We start from the raw sequence: 21,999 nt of genomic DNA on the forward strand, positions 1-21,999 counted from the left end.
TAAGTGATCTATCTGGATTTTTTGTTACAGTCCCCACCCTAATCACTGTTTTTAAGACTGCTAAGTGTTACTGCAAAATATGAACACTGCACCTTCAAAGCAATGATCTGAACAAGGTACCCTCTGAAGCCCTGCTATCCCTTCCCAGACCTCTTAAAAGCTCATTAAGTGCAAGATAGTTCGGGTACAATCTTTTTTTATACTGACATAACAGAGCATTTCTTACTTTGAAAAAAATCCTAAGCAGATGGTTCAAGAAATGAGAGCTTTTCCCCTGAGACTAGAAACTACCATGTCCTCATTAAAGACTGTAGATACATCTTCCAATTTCTGCTTTTATTATATTCTGATCAACAAATAGAAAACGGGGTCAAAAAAGGTCAAAATAAATTGTTCTTTTTTCTCCTGATTTCAAAGAACAACCCCAGCACCCAAGTTTCTAAGAATAAAGCAAAGCAATGGTGTGTATGGGTGTATCTCCCTTAGATCAAGTCAAACCAAAGGTGCAATTTTTATTCCATCTAACCCATAAGAATAGCTTGATGACAGACATGGCCCTTTTCAATATCTACACACCAAAGCTTTTTAGGTTAACAATATCTTAATTTCTAGATAGGTGGTTAAGTGCTTGATTATCTAATCTTAAGTTTTTCAAACTTAGCCCACCCAAGACATACCACACAATTAGAAAGTTATTTTCCAGTCCCAGAAATGTAATTACTTATTTATACGTAATATGTTGTATTTTTAACATTAGCCATTTCTTTATTTTATAATAATCCAGATATGAATGAAAATAAATTCAGGATAGCTTATTACCTTGAACTTTGTATTTGTATATACTAGAGATCACAGCATTATTTTTATTTTACTTTTAATGGCAGCTAAATAGTGGGATATCATTAAGTAACTCAGTTGTCTGGAATTAACCTCACTTTATATCAATAAACCAATAGTTTATTTAAGTATTCAATAAATATTTATAGAGCACCAATTCCGTGTCAGGCATTGTCCTATGTGCTTAGGATACATCACTCAATAAAAGACAGAAAGACTTTTGTCTTTGTTGGAGAGAGAGACAGATAAGTAATAACATAGTAAGTCCATGAGGTATCTCCTGGAGTGAGACGGGCTGTGAGGACAGAAGGAGAGAGTGATGAGGACTCAGAGTGCAGGATGAGAGGGTGTTTGGGGCAAAAGGATTTGGAGCTAAGACTTGAAAGAGATGAAGGATTTAGCCATGTGGAGATCTAGAAGACAATTTCAAACAGAGGGAACAGCCAGTACAAAGGCCCTAAGGTGGGCGGGTATCTGGCATATTGGGGGGACAGAAAGGAAGCCAAAATGGCTTGAGCAGAGAGAGGGATGGAAAGAAGAGTAGGAAATAATGTCAGAGCGATAGCAGGTTTTGAAGTAAATAAACTCATACAAATTTTTTTGAGAATTTATATCACCGTTTCCATATAGTATATTATGTTTCCTCTTATACCTGATAATAATATTCCCTTACTATCCTCTGACAATCAATTTCTTACTGAAACTAATTTAATATTTCATATGACCGGTATAATTGTATGATTCCATTTAATTTAATGTTCTCTATGTCTAAATTCCAGTTTGTAGCCGATATTGAAAAGTGATTTTAAAAAATAAAGCAAGGATTCAATTATTCAGTCAATTTGAACTACATTATGAAAAAAATGCTCTGTGCTCATTCATGAGTAAAATAGCATTGCTTGAAAATATTTATGTTGTCAAAGGAAGACACAGTATTTGTGAATTTAAAACATTTCTCCAAGAATTAGATACTTAGGCATGATAATGCCATAGTTTTGGTTTGTTTTTAAGAAATCATCACATGATACTACCAGGAAATGTCTTTTGAAAATGTAAGCCACATCCTTCAGAACAGATGAATAATTTGATAAATGCCACAACAGCTGCACTTTCCTAAAAAACCATGTTGTCACACTGCCACCTAAACACATCTCTCTAGTGCGTTGGGATATGCATATACCTTCTGAAATGGACATTGTCATTGGAAGATTGAACAAAATAAAGAAGTGTTTGGTGATGTCCATAATACAGAAGCAAAAAAACAACTTCACTTAAGTCATAAACAGTGGATCTGAAATCGTATCAAACCAATACAAGACAGGTACCAAGGTTACACTGTAGGAGGAGTACGTGCAATGGGAGATATTATGGTGTCCAGTTTTGGATAATACAATGTCCCACATATATTATCTTAGAATCACTGAATTTCAGCGTTTGAAAGGACTTTGTAACTTACAGAATGGCGGCCAACAAACTTTGGCCCTTTGCCTGTTTTACTGAAATAGAGCTAGCTGTGCTAGAGTTGCTTTTGCAAGAGAGACCATATGACCTGAAAAGCCCAAAATATTTACTATGACATTTATAGACAAAGCTTGCTGACTATAGATAGTATATTGATTAACCATATGGGCGCTGGAGTTAGACTACTAGGATTCAAATCTCCGTTCTGCAGGTGGTCCATTATATGGCTTTGGGCAAGTTACACAGACTCTGGACTGCCACTTCCCCACCTATATAATTAGGGGAAATAGTAAAGTCTATCATTGAGTTGTGAGCATTAAATGAAAAAGGGCACAATACATACTGATAAATGCTAACTCTTATTATATCATCTAGGTCAACTGTCCACTCAAAGTTATATACTTCTCTCCAAAGCGTCATCTACTACAGATTTCAACACAACTAGTGATGCAGGAAGCCCATTTTATCTTTTTTTTATTATTATTATGTTATGTTAATCACCATACATTACATCATTAGTTTTTGATGTAGTGTTCCATGATTCATTGTTTGCGTATAACACCCAGTGCTCCATGCAGTACATGCCCTCTTTAATACCCATCACCAGGCTAACCCATCCCCCTACCCCCTCCCCTCTAGAACCCTCAATTTGTTTCTCAGAGTCCATAGTCTCTCATGGTTCGTCTCCCCCTCCGATTTCCCCCCCTTCATTCTTCCCTTCCTGCTATCTTCTTTTTTTTTTTTTAACATATAATGTATTATTTGTTTCAGAGGTACAGGTCCATTTCATCTTTAATCATTCTATTAGAAAGTTCTGCCTTCCACTAGTTGAAATCTGTCTTTTTATAGCTCTATCCTATTAATCCCATCTCTTTGCGGTTCTACAGAACATCTCTTCCAAATACTAGGATCTTCAAATATTTAAAAAAGGTTTCTCTAATAAGACTTCATACCTCCAGTTCTTTTCGTTACTTCTGTTAAAACACACTTTGCATCCCTTTCTCACTTTGGTAATTCTTTTTAGAAGGGAATATAAAGTATTTACTCAGAAATTGGCATAAGACTTCAGACAGATAGATTCAGACCCTTACTCCTCAACCTCTCCATATTATGCTGATAACGTGTGTTTTATGCTACTCAATCTTTTTCCACCCCATTCTGTTCTGGAAGGGTTGATATTTTTAGATACAAAGACCTTATGTTTCCGCTTTTTATGTTTAATCTAATATAGCTCCAGTCTCTCAAGATCTTTCCAGATGTTGGTATTAGTGTTTAGAATGTTCACTGCCCCCGCCAGCTTCATATCACCTATGCACACTTGTGATGTCTTGATTCAAAAGATCAATAAATTTCCCATTAAGTTGAAATTAATACAATGAGTAGTCCTGAACTTATTTAGAGCAACTGAGTATTGTTTTAGTAATCAAATTGCCTTCCCCTTGGATTTCTATCACCCTAATCACTATTTACTGGTCTCACTTGGGGTGTCATTCGTCTTAGTGAAAGAAGTTGGAAGCAAATGTAAGTTAAGACATAAATATCTTTCTTTCTCTCTTTCAATATTATACCTTAAAACAAGCTGTATGTCTGTATAAGTAAAGGTTCTCCAGAGAAACAACCAATGGCATATGTATATATTAAGAGAGATATTTGTATTAAAGAACTGGTTCACGTGATTGAGGAGGCTTGGTAAATCCAAAATCTGCAGGGAAGCCTGGCAGACTGAAGACCCAGGGAAGAGCTGCAGTTCAAGTCCAAGGGCAATCAGCTGGCAGAATTCCTTCTTGCTAGGGAGAAGTCAGTCTTTGTTCCAGTAAGGTCTTCAACTGATTGGATAGGGTTCACCCACATTACAGAGGATGTAATGCTTTACTCAAAGTCCAATTTACATGTTAATCTCATCAAAAAAAAAAAAAAAAACACCTCCATAGAGACATCCAGAATAATGTTTGACCAAGTATCTGGGCACTGTGGTGCAGCCAAGTGACATATAAACTAACCAGGATAGTATCTAACTCTTTTCTAAACTTTTTCTTGAAATGAAAATAGCTAAAAATCTAGTATATAGGATGCCGGCATTTTGTTTCCATAATTTTTCCTTTGATAGCTAAGTACTCTGTTATATAAAACCATGATTAAGGGTGTGTCTAAGTGGATAAAGTCATGATAAAAAAGAACAATTAATTTTTGTTACCATATACAAATACAGCATCTTAACATATACCTTGAGTTTAATATTTCCTGAGTCCACATCAATAACCAATTTTTTTCTGTATCTAAGAAAATATCAAGGGTAGGAGAAATTAGAAAGCAACAGTGATTTTTATTGAAACCTTCTATTGAAGGTTTCAGAATCTAGATGTCACTTAAAGTATGGATAGGTCAGCGTTCCTTAATTCATTCACTTATTTTTAAAATTCCATTTTTTATATTCTAAAATTTTGAATTGCCACTTAAATTCCAATGCTATTTCTTCAAATGATTCCACAAGATTGTCAAAACAAATAGCTGTATAAATAAGAAAATATCTAAGCATTAAATGTTACTGCAATGTAATATTTGTGAACAAATTCTACTAGAATAAAAATATGCCAACATGCTGTCTATGGAAATTAGACTTTACTGAACTAGTATTTTGGTTCTATACTGTTATGAATCTAGGTTTTGAAAAATGTGAGGTTTCTTTTTTTCTTGGTTAACCTTTTATGATAAATAGAAATTATTAATTTAGAGACCGAGTGATTCTAAGATTATTTTTTATGATTCTTACTAATGATTCCTTTTTTTATCTGTGGTGTGCTGTTCTCTTTCGTTATACTTTTAAATTTCCTCTCTTTAGGTTTGGATGTGTGGAGGAGAAATGTTTGATGTCCCATGTTCTAGAGTTGGTCATATCTACAGGAAGTACGTCCCTTATAAAGTTCCATCTGGGACCAGCCTGGCAAGAGTGAGTAACGGGGTCAGAATAAGTTGGGCTTGATAGGGCTTCCTGTAGGCAGACTAAGCAGCCTCATACATGGTATAATTTGTGACCCAGACGGACAGGCACTGTCTGATAGAAACAAATGACTAAAATAAAAACTCCACCACTTCCCATTCCATTTGACAGGCTTTAGTATATAAACCGTTTCTGTGTTCCTCAGAGTTTTATTTCCATTCTTTAAGGAAGTACTAACTATTAATGCTAATTCTTGTGTTTAATTATTTCAAAACACTTTCACATACATTATATTTAATCTTTACCTCTTCCTTTTGAGATTGATAGTCTTAGCCTTATTTTGTAGATGAAAACTGGGGCTTGCCAGGTGGCTTGTTTATGCACAAATGAATGATAAATAGCAGAGGAGGGGTTTAAACCCAGGTCTTCAGAACTCCCCCTGCTCCCCTTCATGGAGTGTAACAGGATCCATAAAAAGTCAGATGGAGAAACAAGACAGGGAGAAGTGGTTGCCCAAACTCTGCCTTCTCATTTGCAACTAGGGCCAGCTCTGCCTAAAATTTTATCCTATCCCCAAAATCCCAAATTTGGCCAGTTGCAAGATGTTTTTTCAGATACTGTTTCAAATAAAACCTTTTTCATAGGCTAAATGAAAGGATGCTTTTTTCTTCTGCATTTTAGAATGTTCTCATACATATTTGGGAGAAAGTCATGATACTTTCGTGAAATAATCCTGACAATTTCTGTTTTCCATGTGACTGTCTCTAGAGCTGGGTTAGTTGTATTCACCACAGTATGTACCTGCCACCGCAGAGATACAAAATCTAGGGGGGAAAAAAAAAAAAAAAGGTGGTTTTGCCACATCGCTTCACACAGTGTTCTCCTAGGAATCTAATCTTGAATTATTCATTTTCGTTCTTTTACTAGTATGGCTGCAATATATAACTATTTGAGTCTTTTCTAGAAAGCTCAATAAGCTCACAAGCTTCTTTAAAATATAAACTAGTTCATCGGGTTTCATTAGAAATATTAACCCCACAAAGGCATAGTGTTTTCTCTGTTTTATTTGCTACTACACTCCCAACACCTCGAACAAAGCTTGATAGACACTCAACAAATATTAGTTGAAAGGATTAATTAACCAGGAAAAACTAAGACTAGAAAATGCTACAGGTTTGTCTAACTAAAACTTAAACATTTCAGTGAAGTATAAAAAAATTTTCATTTCTAGTGAGTCTTTTGGGGGAAGAGGATTCTTTCTTACTCCCTTTCTGAGATTGTCAACACTGTCCATTTCCTTAAGCCACATCCATAATCTTTTTTATAACAGTGTGAGTTAATAGTCATGAAGTTACCTCACATACACCTTGAAGGGAAATAGTCATATTATTACGCCCTCTTCAAAAGATTAGTAGCGTACTCCACTGAGTAGCTGCAAAAATATGCTCTTTGAGAAAAAAAATCACAAAATCATAAAGCAATTAAAGAGCTGCATCTTGGACAAGGACATATGATTCAATCTTGTCATAAGACTTAACACATATGAATCTCCAAGCTCATTCAGGAGAACAACAAGAATTCACTAAAAGGTCCAGTTTTGAGCACATTATCACAAATCAGCCATGTGGATATCATAAATCACAGCAGGTTAAACTACCCCAAAGATAATGATGTTGTCACTTGTCCCTTTCACCCACTCAAATGCGCCCAATTTGTGCCCCACTCTGCATCATTCATTTGCCAGATGGATGGAATGTGCGCTTGGTTTGTAGTCAAAATTAGTGTGTACAAACTGGAGGGGAAAGTTGTGCTGGTCCAGAGGGTATATTTTCAAAAAATAAAACTGTTCATATATTTTCAAGAAAGAAATTAAATACTATGTCAGTGTATATAAAAGTATATATACAGTGTATATAAAAGTATATATAACAGTAAATACTTTTTCAAGGACTGTCAAATATAGGAAAACTAGGGCTGGCACATAAAGTTCCCAGCAAATAAGTGAGTGTTCATTCAAATGAAAAAAAAGGAATTTTAATCTTTTCCACTTTTACTTGAGGGCTCATTTTTAGTTTTTGGTTTTTTTTCCTAAACCGCTAGAGCCATCAGAAAGTCATAAATATTGAAGCTCCACTGTCAGTCTAAGGAATGTTTTATGATATCTTAAATAAAAAAAACAATTCTGATTTTTGTGGGAGAGACTCAACTACCTGCTTGCTACCCTCTACGTCGTTACTAAATCATCAAAAATGATGAGAGACTTTAAAGGTGCTTCAGATGCAGGGCCATGTCTGTTCAATGGGTAGTCAATCTCTCCAGCCTCACTGGGAAATGTAGAAGATGGAGATTTTAACTCCAAAGGTGCGTTTTCTTAGTTTACAAAGCTCATTTAATTTTTCAAAAACGTGCACATTTTATGTGTGTACCTATGTAAACTGAGGATTCCAGCTGACTTCCAAACACACACACACACACACATACACACAGTTGTGTGAATAGCTTGCAGTCCTCTAAACAGTGCACCAGTGTGTGTATTATAGAAACAAATGCAAATAATTAGTACCTTCTGTTTACCTAGCATTATAGTCTGGTTGCGAGAGACAAGATAGCTATATATGAAACCATCCGAGGACAATACAGGACACCAAGTAATTGTTCAAACGTATTGTAAAGATATATACAGGTAGAGGGAGGAGGAGTAGAGAGGGCAACATAGCTGTTGAACTGAAAGAGGACCTTCAAGGGCACCTCAATTAAATGAACAAATTTAACAGAATAGTGGTTCCCAAACTCAGGACCAGTAACCCAGAGCCAGTTCCTGGACCAGCTTTCACCCAGCCTCAGTGAACTGAGAAAAAAAGGATCACAAAGCTACATATACTCAATTTAATGATATCTTTTTATGCAGCAATTAGAGACTTTTTTCCATTTTTATGACAGAATACAAGATAGATTTTTATTAACGCCCTTATTTGGCAAAAATAAAAATTAGCATCCTTCTGTCAGTTCCCATAAAATGCAAAAATCCAAGAGATAGTGACTTACAATTGATCTTCCTCTGGGAATCAGAGTATCCACTCATCATGAATACAATTAGATATTTTGCTGAGTCGGCATCCGGTCCAATGTTTGTATACTGGGCATTGTTGTAGTATCTTTTCACCAGGAACGAACTGCCAGTCCCTGAGGGAAGGGATGCTAATCCCTATTGTTGTAGGGAGACGAGACAGTCCCCAGGGCTGTAGTGACAGTTGTCCCTTCCTGGAGATGACACTGTCCTCATCACAGAAGAGGGAGCAGCTCCCCAGCAAAAGGCCCACCGAGCCTCTGCACAGCGGAAGTGGCTGAGGGGCAGGTGGGTGGAAGACTCCAAGGAGACCCTTCATTCTGATGGGTTGTGAGGTGAACCACACACTCTGCCCAAGGAGCAGCCATATTGGCACCTCACAGACTTCTCTGTGAATGCTAGTGCTTTGGGGGACAGTCAAAGCCATTGGACCTGAGATCAGTGGCTCTGTGAACAGGACATGACAGAGGGGCAGAGCCGTCACCCCATGGATAAACATACTAGCTGACTGTAGCACAAGGGTCATCCCACGGATGCGACTTTACCCAAAGGAGTTTCCCCAGGAGGATCCCAAGCCAGTGAAGGGTAGCCCTGCCGACTGTGAGGGGGGCTGTCCTGGAGGCTCACACAGCTGTCCTCCCTAGCTCCAAAGGAGGACAGCATGGGACACAAAATTGGAACCGATACTCACTCTAAGTTTGCAAGGGGTGTGACAGAATGCGAATCAGAGGATTGTGTACTTCTGTGGTTTGCCACTGACATAGTATTAATAATATTTTCTTTTCTAAAATATCATCTTGCATTTTATGGCAACCATCATCCAAGTTGCAAGAGAAAGCTATAAAACAAAAGAAGTCAAACCCCGTAAAACTCCGATTGCACAGGATGGCCTATAGAACTTGAAAATGTAACTCACATTAGAAGGGATAAGGTTAAATGTCAAGTGAGCAGAGCTGGGATGGTGAACTGAGACCGGACTCGCCAAGGTTTACCCCTCCTACCATAGTGCCCCTCATAGGGAGGCTTGGAGTAAACAGGGGCAGCTGGAGCAGAAGGGTGGGGGCTCCAGCCTGAGTTCCTACCTGTAGGAAGGAGTAGGCACAGACAGTGAGAAAGGATTGTGTTTGGGACCTATGGAGCTAAACTAGGAATGTACCTTGGAGACAGACTCTGGAGGACCCGTGTCCAGAGAAGGGTGTATTTTTCTTATAAATTGTGGGGAGGTACTCATAGTTTTTGAGCAGGAAATGCCAGGATAAAAATAAAAGGGGTAAAAACAGGTCAACCAACAAGTAAATATTTAGTGGGAGAAAGACTAAGGAAAATAACATTTTGAATGTAAGAAGCATTTGTAAAAAAAATTTCCTAAAAGGTTTTTATTGATTTGCCACACTGCGGTGAGAGAGAGGCCAAATGTGACTATGAGGTTTTCATCATGGCTTCTAAGAAAAAATCATATCAGTACAAAAATGGGGACGCGAGGAAGGGGAAGGGGGAAAATGCTCAGATTGGTTTTAGGTAAGGAGGGTGAGAAGCAACTGCCTTACATGAGCTCAGGGAGAGCCAGATCTCTGGAGACTTGCACAGATTTCCCATCTAGAATTCTGAGAGCCCACAAAAATCAGATTTTCTATATCAATAAATGTTCATTTCTGAAAAAAAAAAAAGTATTTATCATGCCAGGCACTATGCTAGAGCCTGGAAGGATAAATGATGAACAAGATAAACATAAACTTTAACTTCTTTTTTTTTAAAGATTTTATGTATTTATTTGAGAGAGAGAGCGCGTGTGCGCGCACACACAGGAGTGCGGGGGGTGGGAAGGGCCAGAAGAAGAGGGAGAAGCAGACTCCCCACTGAGCAGGAAGCCCGATGTGGGGCTCCATCCCAGGACCCAGGGATCATGACCTGAGCAAAGGTAGACACTTAATCGACTGAGCCATCCAAGCCCCCCAAACTTTAACTTCTCATAACTAATGGCCTTGATTATGAAAGTCAGGTGGCATCCACACAGTCCAGCAATCTACATAACAATCAGAATACCGTGAGGGTGAGCAAAGGGTTAAATAAATGTAACTAAACTCGCTATGGAATGAGATCTGTATCTTAGATACTTATTTATAAACTATTTTGTGGAGATTATAATGTTATCATTGTGATTATGATTTTAGAGAAGAGGAGGTAAATCTCATAAATCACATCTAGCATTATTTAACACATAGCGATATATGTTCTATATTAATACATAATATTTAATGATCCTACAGGCCACACTGTGATCTACATCCAAGTTACAAATGTTTTTCACCTTATGTATTTACCTAGGGTTTCTTGGCAGAATGCCATGAGCTTTGAAGATGTCCCATGGTTATTATACTTCATGGGCATGAAGGTTAAACCTGAGGTCTGAGGGAGAATGGTGGTTTTTGCCTCTGTCGGCTATGAAGTGACCTCTTAACCTATTTCCCAAGTTGTCATTAGTCCGGTGTCATATCCCTGGTGACGTCTGGTTCTGCTGACTCCATAGATCATCTCAGACTGTTGAAATTAGTCAGGGTGGAGGGAGGTACAGAGGAGGAGGAGTGGGGAAGGAGTGTTTCAATGTCAAAGCCGGACCACCCCAAGTCGATTAGTGAGTGCCCCCTCATCATTCACCCCGGTGTCGGCTATCCCGGTCTGAAGCAGCTGAAATGGAAGAACACAAGATCTGACGTATGCCCTCCCTCATTTATGTCAGAAAAATATATCAGTCGAGGAAAAGCTTTAGCAAGACCAAAATGACTACTTTGATATCAGAAAATAAAATCACCAACAAGGCTATAAAGTATGGTGATGAATGAGAAATCTGCTCCCACAAATTGACCTTTCTCCCCCTGATGATTGTAAATCAGTTTACTCTCATAAAACTGCCCGGCAAATAGGAGCTGTAGCATGACAACCTTAGCCATCAACGGCAGCCAGCACTTCTTCCTGTTGCTCTTAAAACTATAGAGTTCAGGTGCATTATCTGAAACTATCACTGAGTTCGGGGACACGGTGGCCTATCATGGGCTTTCTCCCAAAAAGCAGGAAAATGATGAATTCTTCCAAAAAGACTCAGCCTGCATAAATGGCTAGGACTTCCATGCAGAAGCAATTCGTCTGAAAACAATAACTATCTCTAACTCTTCCTTACAATATAACAAAAAAGGCAATAAGACTGTCTGATACTGAGGGCCAGAACTAAAGATGATTCACATACTGCAATCATGTGTTTGCTTCTCTCCCTTCTCGGCCACATTTTAGAATATAATACCCTCTCTTTAGATGGGGCTGTTTATTTAAGAAGTCCAAGCATCTTTCATAAATAATATTTCATCATTCTTCATGAGAGTCTCCCTAAAGAAAACAACCATAAGTTTATTATGCGACGATAATGAGTCAATAAATCCTTAAGATATGATGAGTCCATTGCGTGTTATGAGGAGAAGGGTCATCTCTAAAGCCTCAACAGAGGCTCAGGCTGGAGAAATTTTTCAATCAATATTTATCAATTGCCTACCATCGAGACACATAGAGCATGCTACATGTCCTAAGCCAATAGCATTGGGTCATCCTTTTGTAATGGAATGTCACATCACCAAGGACATCGCCCATACTGGAGACAAGTTTCTGGCACATGACACTAGTAGAGCACTCATACTCACCCTTTAACGATGGTCCTTTTTTGGACACTGGACGTTTTATGCTTGTTTTGCATAAGAGGAAAACAAGGCAAAGTAAAACTACTCTGCCAAGGACCCAGACAGAGGAGTTGGGAAAAACACGAAACACAAACTTACTTCTCACTGCTTGACCCTCACTTGTTCCCTTAACTCCTAAACCAGTGGTATCAGAATTTTTTTTAAGTATCCACATGTGTTTTGTCTGTTTAACAAATAACAACAGAATCACAATTGTCCTTAAATTTTTTTAAAAATACGGAGGTAAAACATGGAATTTGCATACCAAACATAGAAACACTAAACAGAAAGTGAAGTATCATGAGAACATGTGAGGTAAAAAGAACCACATTATTTTAAAACTCAGCAATTTTCCACAAAGCTTCTCAAAATGAACTTTTAGTTTGATTTTCTTCCTATTCGTTTGCTCTATATCGTACCCGCCCAAAAACTCCCACAGATGCTATCAATTTACCAGTTAAAGCATTCTGCTCAATTTCATTGTTTCAAGTATTCCTCAGTGCTTCCCCAGGTTTAGCTCAGCTATGACTTGTGAATCAAGTAGCTAATGCTTTCTAATGTGCAAAATGGGTCTTGGCATTGAGACAAGCAATCTCTAATCCATAAGGACAAAATTCAGCATTTCCTGAGCTATCTAGTGAGGACCAATATTTCCCATGTGTTTTTTGTTAAGCCTATTGGAAGACTTTTTTGGCGGTGGGGGCGGGGAGCATGTGTGAGTGGAGTATGGGGGAGGGGCAGAGGGTGAAGGAGAGAAAGAATCTCAAGTAGACTCTATGCTGAGCCCAGAACCCAACACAGGGCTGGATCTCAGGACCCCGAGATCATGACCTGAGCTACCCAGATGTCCCAAGCCTTTGGAAGATTTTATAGGATAAATATAATATTTAAATGGGGATCCTAGGCATCTACATGACAATTAGCCATCATGATTAATCATACTCTTACTCTGTCATTCTTAACAAAATTAAAATCGGAATGATTTTCTCTTTCCTGTGGTACCTTTTCCAGTCTGCTTTTGGCTACTCCTTCTCCTACCTAAAGCACCTTGGCACTTTATGTTATTAGTTAGCATTTATACAGCTTTCTTTTTTCAAAGCACTTGAGAAACTACATGGTGAGCCCATTTGTGGGCTAGGGGAAATTATAATTGCGTTTTTGTCATTATCCCCATTAGAACCGAACATTTTCCTGCATTCACAACTCCACTGGAGCCTCAGAAAGGAGAAAGCTTGCTTAGATAAAATAGGACCCTGCTGCTACAAAATTAACCTACTGAAATTTAAGCAAATTTAAATATTTTAGCATGCCATAATCTTAATAACCAAAAATGCAACTCTTGCAAGAGGGAGCCCGGCAGGCTACTTTCTAACTCCACCTTTCGGGACCCTAATGGGATGATGAAGCCACGGGAGCACCTTAATGGGAAGCACTCATTTTGTGGAATTAGCTTCTTACCGTAAGATGTGTAAATGCACAGTGACACTGTGCTTGAGGCCTGTAGTATTTCATTTCTGTTCTGATCAACGTTGTTTTTTTTTTAATGTTATGTTAATCACCATACATTACACCATTAGTTTTTGATGTAGTGTTCCATGATTCATTGCTTGCGTATAACACCCAGTGCTCCATGCAGTATGTGCCCTCTTTAATACCCATCACCAGGCTAACTCATCCCCCTACCCCCCTCCCCTCTAGAACCCTCAGTTTGTTTCTCAGAGTCCATAGTCTCTCATGGTTCGCCTCCCCCTCCGAGTCCCCCCCCCTTCATTCTTCCCTTCCTGCTATCTTCTTCTTTTTTTTTTAACATATAATGTATTGTTTCAGAGGTACAAGTCTGTGATTCAACAGTCTTACACAATTCACAGCACTCACCATAGCACATACCCTCCCTAATGTCTATCACCCAGGCGTTCTGATCACCCTTGTTTCTAATAGTTTATTAGTTCGTGGCGAGAACTCCATTTCCAGGGGTATAACATACAACATGGTGGCCATAGTCAGTATTATTATAATGTGTATTTGAAAGTTGCCAACAGGGTAAATCTTAAAAGTTCTCATCACACGGGAAAAAATTGTAACTGTGTGGTGAGTGACAATAACTAGACTTAGTATGGTGGTCACTTTCCAGTGCATACAAATATGGAATCATTATGTTATACGCTTGAAACTAGTAGGTCACATGTCAATTTTATACACACACACAAAAAAAGAATTCCATTTCCAACTTCAATTCCAGCCCAAGTATATCTCTTTTTGATGTTACATTTGAAGTAAAGAAAATAGTTCCATTTGATATTCTATAGACTGAGAAACGGTCAAAACCAATTGGCAGCTCTGTGGTGCCTGGATGCTTTTAGTGTTCTAATTCTGAAAACAGCTTATAAAAATAAAATTTCACAGATTACCTAAACTTTGAACAGATATGAATTCCAACTTTAGGACCCTACATAAGCTATTAAAAACATAGAGTTTTTTTGGTCTATTTTGACAGTATGAAAAATAAAACAGGTTGTACTAATAACAAATGGAATGAATACTGTAGCAGCATTTAGTTTAACCACAGTTTGCTTGTGGTAGATGTTCACTATTACGGAACAAAACACTTGATACTCTCTTTGGTTAATGGTTAGAAGTGCTGGTTGTGATTTATTTTTTTTTAAAAATAGTAATTGTGGGGTACCTGGGTGGCTCAGTCAGTTGAGCATCAGGCTCTTTATTTTGGCTCAGGTCATGATCTCAGGGTCCTGGGATCAAGCCCTGCATGGGCTTGCACTCGGCAGGGAGTCTGCTTGAGATTCTTTCTCTCCCTCTGCCCCTCCCCCGCTCTCTCTCTCTTTCTCTCTCAGAAATAAATAATAAAAATAATAAAAAAATTTAAAAAAGCAATTGTATTAATAATTATCTACAAATAAAATCATACTGCCTTTTTTTAAGATTAATTTTTTTGACAGAAAGAGAGCACAAGCAGGGGGAGAGGGAGAGCAGGCTCCGCACGGAGCAGGGAGCCTGATGCAGGGCTCGATCCCAGGACCCTGGGATCATGACCTGAGCTGAAGGCAGATGCTTAACTGACTAAGCCACCCAGGCACCCCAAACTGCCTTTTATACTCAAGTTGTGGTAGCATGAGACACCATGGCTTGATTGCCAGAAATGGACACCCTTCACCTTATCCTCCTGATGTCTCTAGATTTCCCCAAAAGGCTTCCTCCCTGCGTGCTTACATACCTGTTTGTCAGATGCAGTACCCGCTCTGCCTCACCCATGACTTGCTTCTTCTTTGTGCTCCCACTTGCCTGTTTCTTGCCTGGGAAGCCATTGGAGAAGCCACACCACCTCCACCATTCAGAAGAAGAGCATCAACTCCTAGTCCATGGTGCTGTCTCTGGAGAAACCAACACTTCAATTCTCAAAGTGCCAGAACTTCTCTCAGTCCCGGATAGACTCAGGAAGGTTGTCCTTTAGCTGTGGGCTAGCTAAAAGAAACAGAAACCACACTTTCACTTATGTCCTATCATTCCACATTTTGCTTCTGAGGCGAGGTCATAAGGCATCGCAGCTTCCACCTTGATTGCTTGGATGGCTTGATTTGGGGGAAGCTAGCCACCACATCATGATGACACTCAAGCAGCCCTCTAGAGAGGCCCATATGGAGGAAACCTGAGTCCTCCTACCAATAGCAAGCACGACTTTATCAAACATGTAAGCCTCCTTGGAAGATCTTCCAGCCCCATTCAAGACTGAGGGTTCTAGAGGGGAGGAGGGGGGGAGGGGATGGGTTAGCCTGGTGATGGATATTAAAGAGGGCACGTATTGAAAAAAAAAAGATAACTGCTTCTTTAGCCAAAATCTGACTGAAACTGATGAAAATCCAAGCCAGATTGCCCAGCTAAACCACTCCCAGTTTCCTGACCCACAGAAACTGTAAAATATTTTTTAAATTGTTTATTATTAAGCCACTCCATTGAGGGTAATTTGTTATGTATTGATAGATAACTAATACAGCTCTTCCTGTTTAACAACTCTTCAGGAGCAGCAATCAGTCCAATTTTAAGGGACATGATTACCTCAGGTGGTCCACTTGAAGCTTAAACATTAGGCAAGTTATGCCTCAAAGATACTATCAACAGGTATCAAAAGGCAACTCACTGAATGGCAGGAAATATATGCAAATCATATATCTGATAAGGGATTAATATCCAGAATATTTAAAGAATTTCTACAACTCAGTAATAACAAATAAACAAGCAAGCTGATTTAACAATGGGCAATGGATTTGAATAGACATGTCTCCGAAGAAGATATACAAATGGCCAATAAGCATGTGAAAGATGTGTAATATCACTAATGATTAGGGAAAATACAAAACAAACCCATGATGAGATACCACTTCACACCCATTAAGATGGCTACTATTGAAGGGAAAAAAAAAAAAAAAAAAACAGAAAATAGTGCTGGAAAGGATGTATAGGAATTAGAATGTTTGTACATGGCAGAAATGTTAAATGTTGCAGCCATGGTAGAAAACAGTTTGGAGGTTCCTCAAAAAAATAAAGATGTAATTACCATATGATCCAATGATTCTACTTCTGAGTACATACACAAAAGAATTGAAAGCAAGGACTCAAACAGATATTTGTACACACATGTTCATAGTAATAGTCAAACATAGAAACCCAGTATTTGCTTGACAATAAATGGACAAGCAAAATGTGGTATATATATATATACACACACAATGGATTATTATTCAGCCATAAAAAGGAAGAAAATTCTGACATATACTACAGAATGGCTGAATCTTGAAGACATATGCTAACTGAAATATGCCAGTCACAAAATAACAAATACTGCATGATTCCTCTTATATGAAATATCTTACATAGTCAAATTCATATGAAATAGAAAATAGAATGGCAGTTGCTAAAGACTGAGGAAAGAGGAAATGGGGAGTTATTGTTTAATGAGTTTAGAGTTTCAGTTTAGGAAGATGACAAAAGTTATGGAAATGGATGGTGGCAATGGTTGCATAACCATGTGAATGTTTTTAGTTTTTTGGGAGGAAAATTAAGGTATTTCATTTGTTTGTAAAAATACTCATCAGAAGTAGCTAGAACATTCATTCAAATTGTATTTCACATAATTTATGCTAAAGAGAGAGCATTTTTTTCCATGCCTTGGCAAATTGTAATATTCCTTTTTTAAGTTTGAGTCACCTTCCAATATTTAATCCTTTATGCTTTCAATGCTGTGAAATATCTACCATAGTTCCTGTGATGTGAAGTTTTTGATGGTATCACTTTCTCTAGGACAAGTATTTTCCTCATTATGACAAGAAATACACTCTTGCTAAACTCCCTGGCTATATATCTAGAGTCTCTCAAATGACAGCAATGTTAACATTTCCATGGCCAGTCATTTCTTCCAGAAATTCTATTTGAATTTCACTTTCAGCATTATCACTTTTTGCTTTTTTGCTGCTCTTTCATCTTTGTTAGCCAAGTCTCTCATTTTGATTATCCACTTTTGTAAAATGTCATGTCATGTTTATCTATAGGAAACAAGGACAAAACACAACTATGTTTCTGACTATGTGTGAACTGAAAAACAGATGTGAACTGTGTATGAACTGTTTAGCAGATGTGCCATGATCACCAACAGACTTTGAAAGAAGTGATGTAATTGGTCATTGATCATAATATGCATTTATTATTTACATAGTGATTTGTGGTTTGAAGAGCTAACAGCAACATGTGTTCCTTATACAATTACTCACAGTTAACATACCATAGCAACTGAAATCTGAACTGTGTTGTTGGAAGCATGTGAATGTTTCTAGTGCCACCAAACTGCACATTTAGAAGTGGTCAAAAGGCAAATTTTATGTTACGTATATTTTACCACAGTGAAAAAAAATAGGCAAACTGATTCTAAAATTTATCTAGAAATGCAAAGGACCTAAGATACTTGATAAACAACAAAGTTGGAGGACTTACATTACCTGATTTCAAGCTACAGTAATCATGACAGTAGTATTGACAACAAAAGGATTAATGAAAGAAAATAGAGTTGAATTAGATACTTGCATATGGTCAAACATTTCTAGAAAAAAAACGAAGAAGAAAAATTGTGAGGTTGGGGAGATATGACACTCTAGGCACTTACACCTAGAAGGAAAGATTGATAAATTGGACTCCACTGAAATTAAGATCTCCTGCTCTTCAAAAGGCACTGTAAAGAGAATAAAAAGACAAGATACAGACTGGGAGAAAATATTTACAAATCACATTTCTTTGTAATATAGTTTGAAATCAGGGAGCATGATATCTTTAGCATTATTCTCCTCTTTCTCAAGATTGCTTTGGCTAGGGGCACCTGGGTAGCTCAGTCATTAAGTGTCTGCCTTCAGCTCAGGTCATGATCCCAGGGTCCTGGGATAGAGCCCCACATCGGGCTCCCTGCTCTGCTGGAAGCCTGCTTCTCCCTCTCCCACTCCCCCTGCTTGTGTTCCCTCTCTCGCTGTGTCTCTCTCTGTCAAATAAATAAATAAAATCTTTAAAAATAATTGCTTTGGCTATTCAGGGTCTTACATACAAACTTTAGAATTGTTTGTTCTATTTCTATAAAATATGCCATTAGGATTTTGATAGGGATTGCAATGAATCTATATATTGCTTTGGATAGTACGAACATTTTAACAATATTAATTTTTCCAAACCACGAGTACTAGTATATCTTTCCATTTATTTGTGTCTTCTTCAATTTCTTTCATTAATGCCTTGTGGTTGTCAACATACAGATTTTTCAACTCCTTAGTTAAATTTATTCCCAGATACTTTATTCTTTTCAATTCAGTTGTAAATGGGACTTTTTTTTTAAGATTTTATTTATTTATTTGACAGAGAGAGACACAGTGAGAGAGGGAACACAAGCAGGGGGAGTGGGAGAGGGAGAAGCAGGCTTCCTGTGGAGCAGGGAGCCCGATGCGGAGCAGGGAGCCCAATGCGGGGCTCCATCCCAGGACCCTCGGATCATGACCTGAGCCGAAGGCAGACACTTAATGACTGAGCCACCCAGGTGCCCTGTAAATGGGACTCTTTTTTTAATTTCTCCTTCAACAGATTGTTATTAGTTATAGAAATGCAACAGATTTTTGTGTATTGATTTTGTATCCTGAAGCTTTACTGAATTCATTGATTGGTTCTAACAGTTTTTTGATGAAGTCTTTATAGTTTTCTATATATAATATCATGTCATCTACAAATAGCAACAGTTTTACTTCTTCCTTTACAATTTGAATGATTATTTTTCTTGCCTAATTGCTCTGGCTAGTATTTCCAATACTATGTTGCATAAAAATGGCAAGAGTGGGCATCCTTGTCTTGTTCCTGATCTTAGAAGAAAAGCTTTCAGTTTTTTCCACTGACTATGATGTTAGCTGTGGGTTTATTATATATGGACTTTATTATGTTGAGGTGCATTCCCTCTGTACCCACTTTGTTGAGAGTTTTTGTGATAAATGAATGTTGAATTTTGTCAAAAGCCTTTTCTGCTTCTACTGAGATGATCATTTTTAGCTTTCATTTGTTAATTTGGTATATCACATCGACTAATTTGTGGATGTTGAACCATCCTTGCATATCCCTAGAATAAATTCCACTTAATCATGGTGTATGATTGTTTTAATGTATTGTTAAATTTGGTTTGCTAATATTTTGTTGAGGATTTTTGCATCTACATTCATCAAAGATATTGGCATCCTTGTGGCATCCTTGTCTGGTTTCAGTATCAGACTTATACTGCCCTCATAAAATGAGTTTATAAGAGTTTCCTCCTCTTCTATTTTTTGGAAGGATTTGAGGATTGGTATTAATTCTTCTTTGAATAGAATTCACCAATGAAGCTGTCTGATCCTGTACTTTTTTGAGAGGTTTTTTATTACTGATTGAATCTCCTTACTAGTAATCAATCTGTTCAGATTTTCTATTTCATCATGATTCAGTCTTGGTAGGTCGTATCCATCTATCCATTCCTTCTAGGTTGTCCAATTTGTTGGCACATTATTGCTCATAGTAGTCTCTTACAATCCTTTGTATTTATATGTTATTAGTTGTAACTTCTCTTTATTTCTGATTTTATTCATTTGAGTCTTCTTTTTTTTTCTTGGTGTATCTAGATAAAGGTTTGTCAATTTTATTTATCTTTTCAAAGAAACAGCTCTTAGTTTCATTGATCTCTCTACTATCTTTTTAGTTTCTATTTCATTTATTGTGCTCTAGATTTTACTATGTCCTAACTTCTACCAACTTCTACTATTTCCTAACTTTTACTAACAAAGTCCAAAGTTTTGGACTTTGTTTGTTCTTCTTTTTCTAGTTCCTTGGGCTGTAGAGTTAGGTTGTTTTTGAGACTTTTCTTGTTTCTTGAGGAAGGCATTTATTGCTATTAACTTACCTTTTAGAACTGCTTTTGCTGCATTCCATAAATTTTGCCATGTTACATTTCCAATTTTGTCTGTCTCAAGATATTTTTTTATTTCTCTTTTGACTTCTCTGACCCATTGGCTGTTCAGTAACATGCTGTTTAAACTCCAAATATTTGCAAATTTTCCAGTTTTCCTTATATAATTAATTTTTAGCTTTATACCATTGTGGTCAGAGAATGTGCTTGATATGATTTCAATCCTCTAAATCTATTAAGACTTGTTTTGTGGCTTAACATATGATTATCTCAGAAAATGTTCCATGTACACTAGAAAGTGTGTATTTTGCTACGTTTGGATGGAATGCTCTGTAACTATCTAGTCAGTCTATCTGAGATGTCCTTTAAGGCTGATGTTTCCTTATGAATTTTCTATCTGGGCTATCTATCTGTTGATGTAAGTGGAGAATTAAGGTCCCCTACTATTACTGTATTGCTATCTATTTCTCCCTTTAGGCCTATTAATATTTACTTTATATACTTAGGTGCTTTTATATTGGATGCATAAATATTTACAAATGTTATATTCTTTTGTTGGACTCACCCCTTTATCATTATATAACACCCTTCTTTGTCTCATATTACAGTTATTGTAATAGGACAAAATCTCTTTTGTCTGATATAAGTATAGCTGTTCCAACTTTCTTTTGGTTTTCGTTTCCATGGAATATCTTTTTCCATCTCTTCACTTTCTGTCTGTATATGTCCTATATCTAAAGTCAGTCTCTTGTAGGCAGCACATAGATGGGTCTTGTTTTTTTAATCCATTCAGCCACTCTATGTTTTTCCACTGAAGAATTTAGTCCATTTACATTTTAAGTAGTTATTGATAGGTATGTACTTATTACCATTTTCTTAATTGGTTTTTGACTGTTTTTGTATTTCCTCTCTGTTCCTTTCTTCTCCTGCTCTCTTCCTTTGTGGTTTGATGACTTTCTTTAGCAGTATGCTTATATTCCTTTCTCTTTGCCTTTTCTGCACTTACTATAGGTTTTGTTTTGTGGCTATTATGAGGCTTACATATAATAACTTATATCCATAACAGTCTATTTTAAGTTGATAACACTTAAGTTTGATCCCATTCTAGAGCTCAACATTTTTACTCTCCCCAACCATATTTAATGTTTTTAGTGTCAAATTTTACATCTTTTTATCTTGTGTATCCCTTAACTAATTATTATAGTCATAGTTATCTTTACTACTTTTGTTTTTTAACATTTATACTAGCTTTATAAGTGAGTAATCCACTACCTTTACTATATATTTATCTTTCTAGTGACATTTATTCTTTCATATATGTTCTTGTCACTGAAGAGTGCCCTTTCTTTTCAGCATAAAGAAGTCCCTTTAAGATTTCTGTAAGGCCAGTTTAGTGGTGATAAACTCCCCTAGCTTTTGCTTGTCTATAAACTCCTTATCTCTCCTTCAATTCTGAATGATAATTTTGCCAGGTAAAATATTCTTGGCTGGAAGTATTTTTTCTTTCAGCATT

The 21,999-nt window shown here is 37.3% G+C and overlaps 1 protein-coding gene across 2 annotated transcripts in view; it reads left to right on the forward strand.

Annotated features, from left to right (window-relative positions):
- Positions 1 to 5,083: 5,083 nt before the first annotated feature.
- Positions 5,084 to 21,999, forward strand: part of LOC116629081 (polypeptide N-acetylgalactosaminyltransferase-like 6) — a 34,990-nt gene continuing 18,074 nt past the window's right edge. For both annotated transcript variants that reach the window (XM_032399385.1, XM_032399384.1), the window contains exon 1: positions 5,084 to 5,245. In XM_032399385.1, the coding sequence (XP_032255276.1) occupies positions 5,144 to 5,245 (102 nt within the window). In that variant the 5' untranslated portion in view covers positions 5,084 to 5,143. The remainder of the gene's footprint in view (positions 5,246 to 21,999) is intronic.

Source organism: Phoca vitulina, unplaced genomic scaffold, assembly GCF_004348235.1.
Source record: "Phoca vitulina isolate PV1807 unplaced genomic scaffold, GSC_HSeal_1.0 scaffold264, whole genome shotgun sequence".
Classification (NCBI taxonomy): Eukaryota; Metazoa; Chordata; class Mammalia; order Carnivora; family Phocidae; genus Phoca; species Phoca vitulina.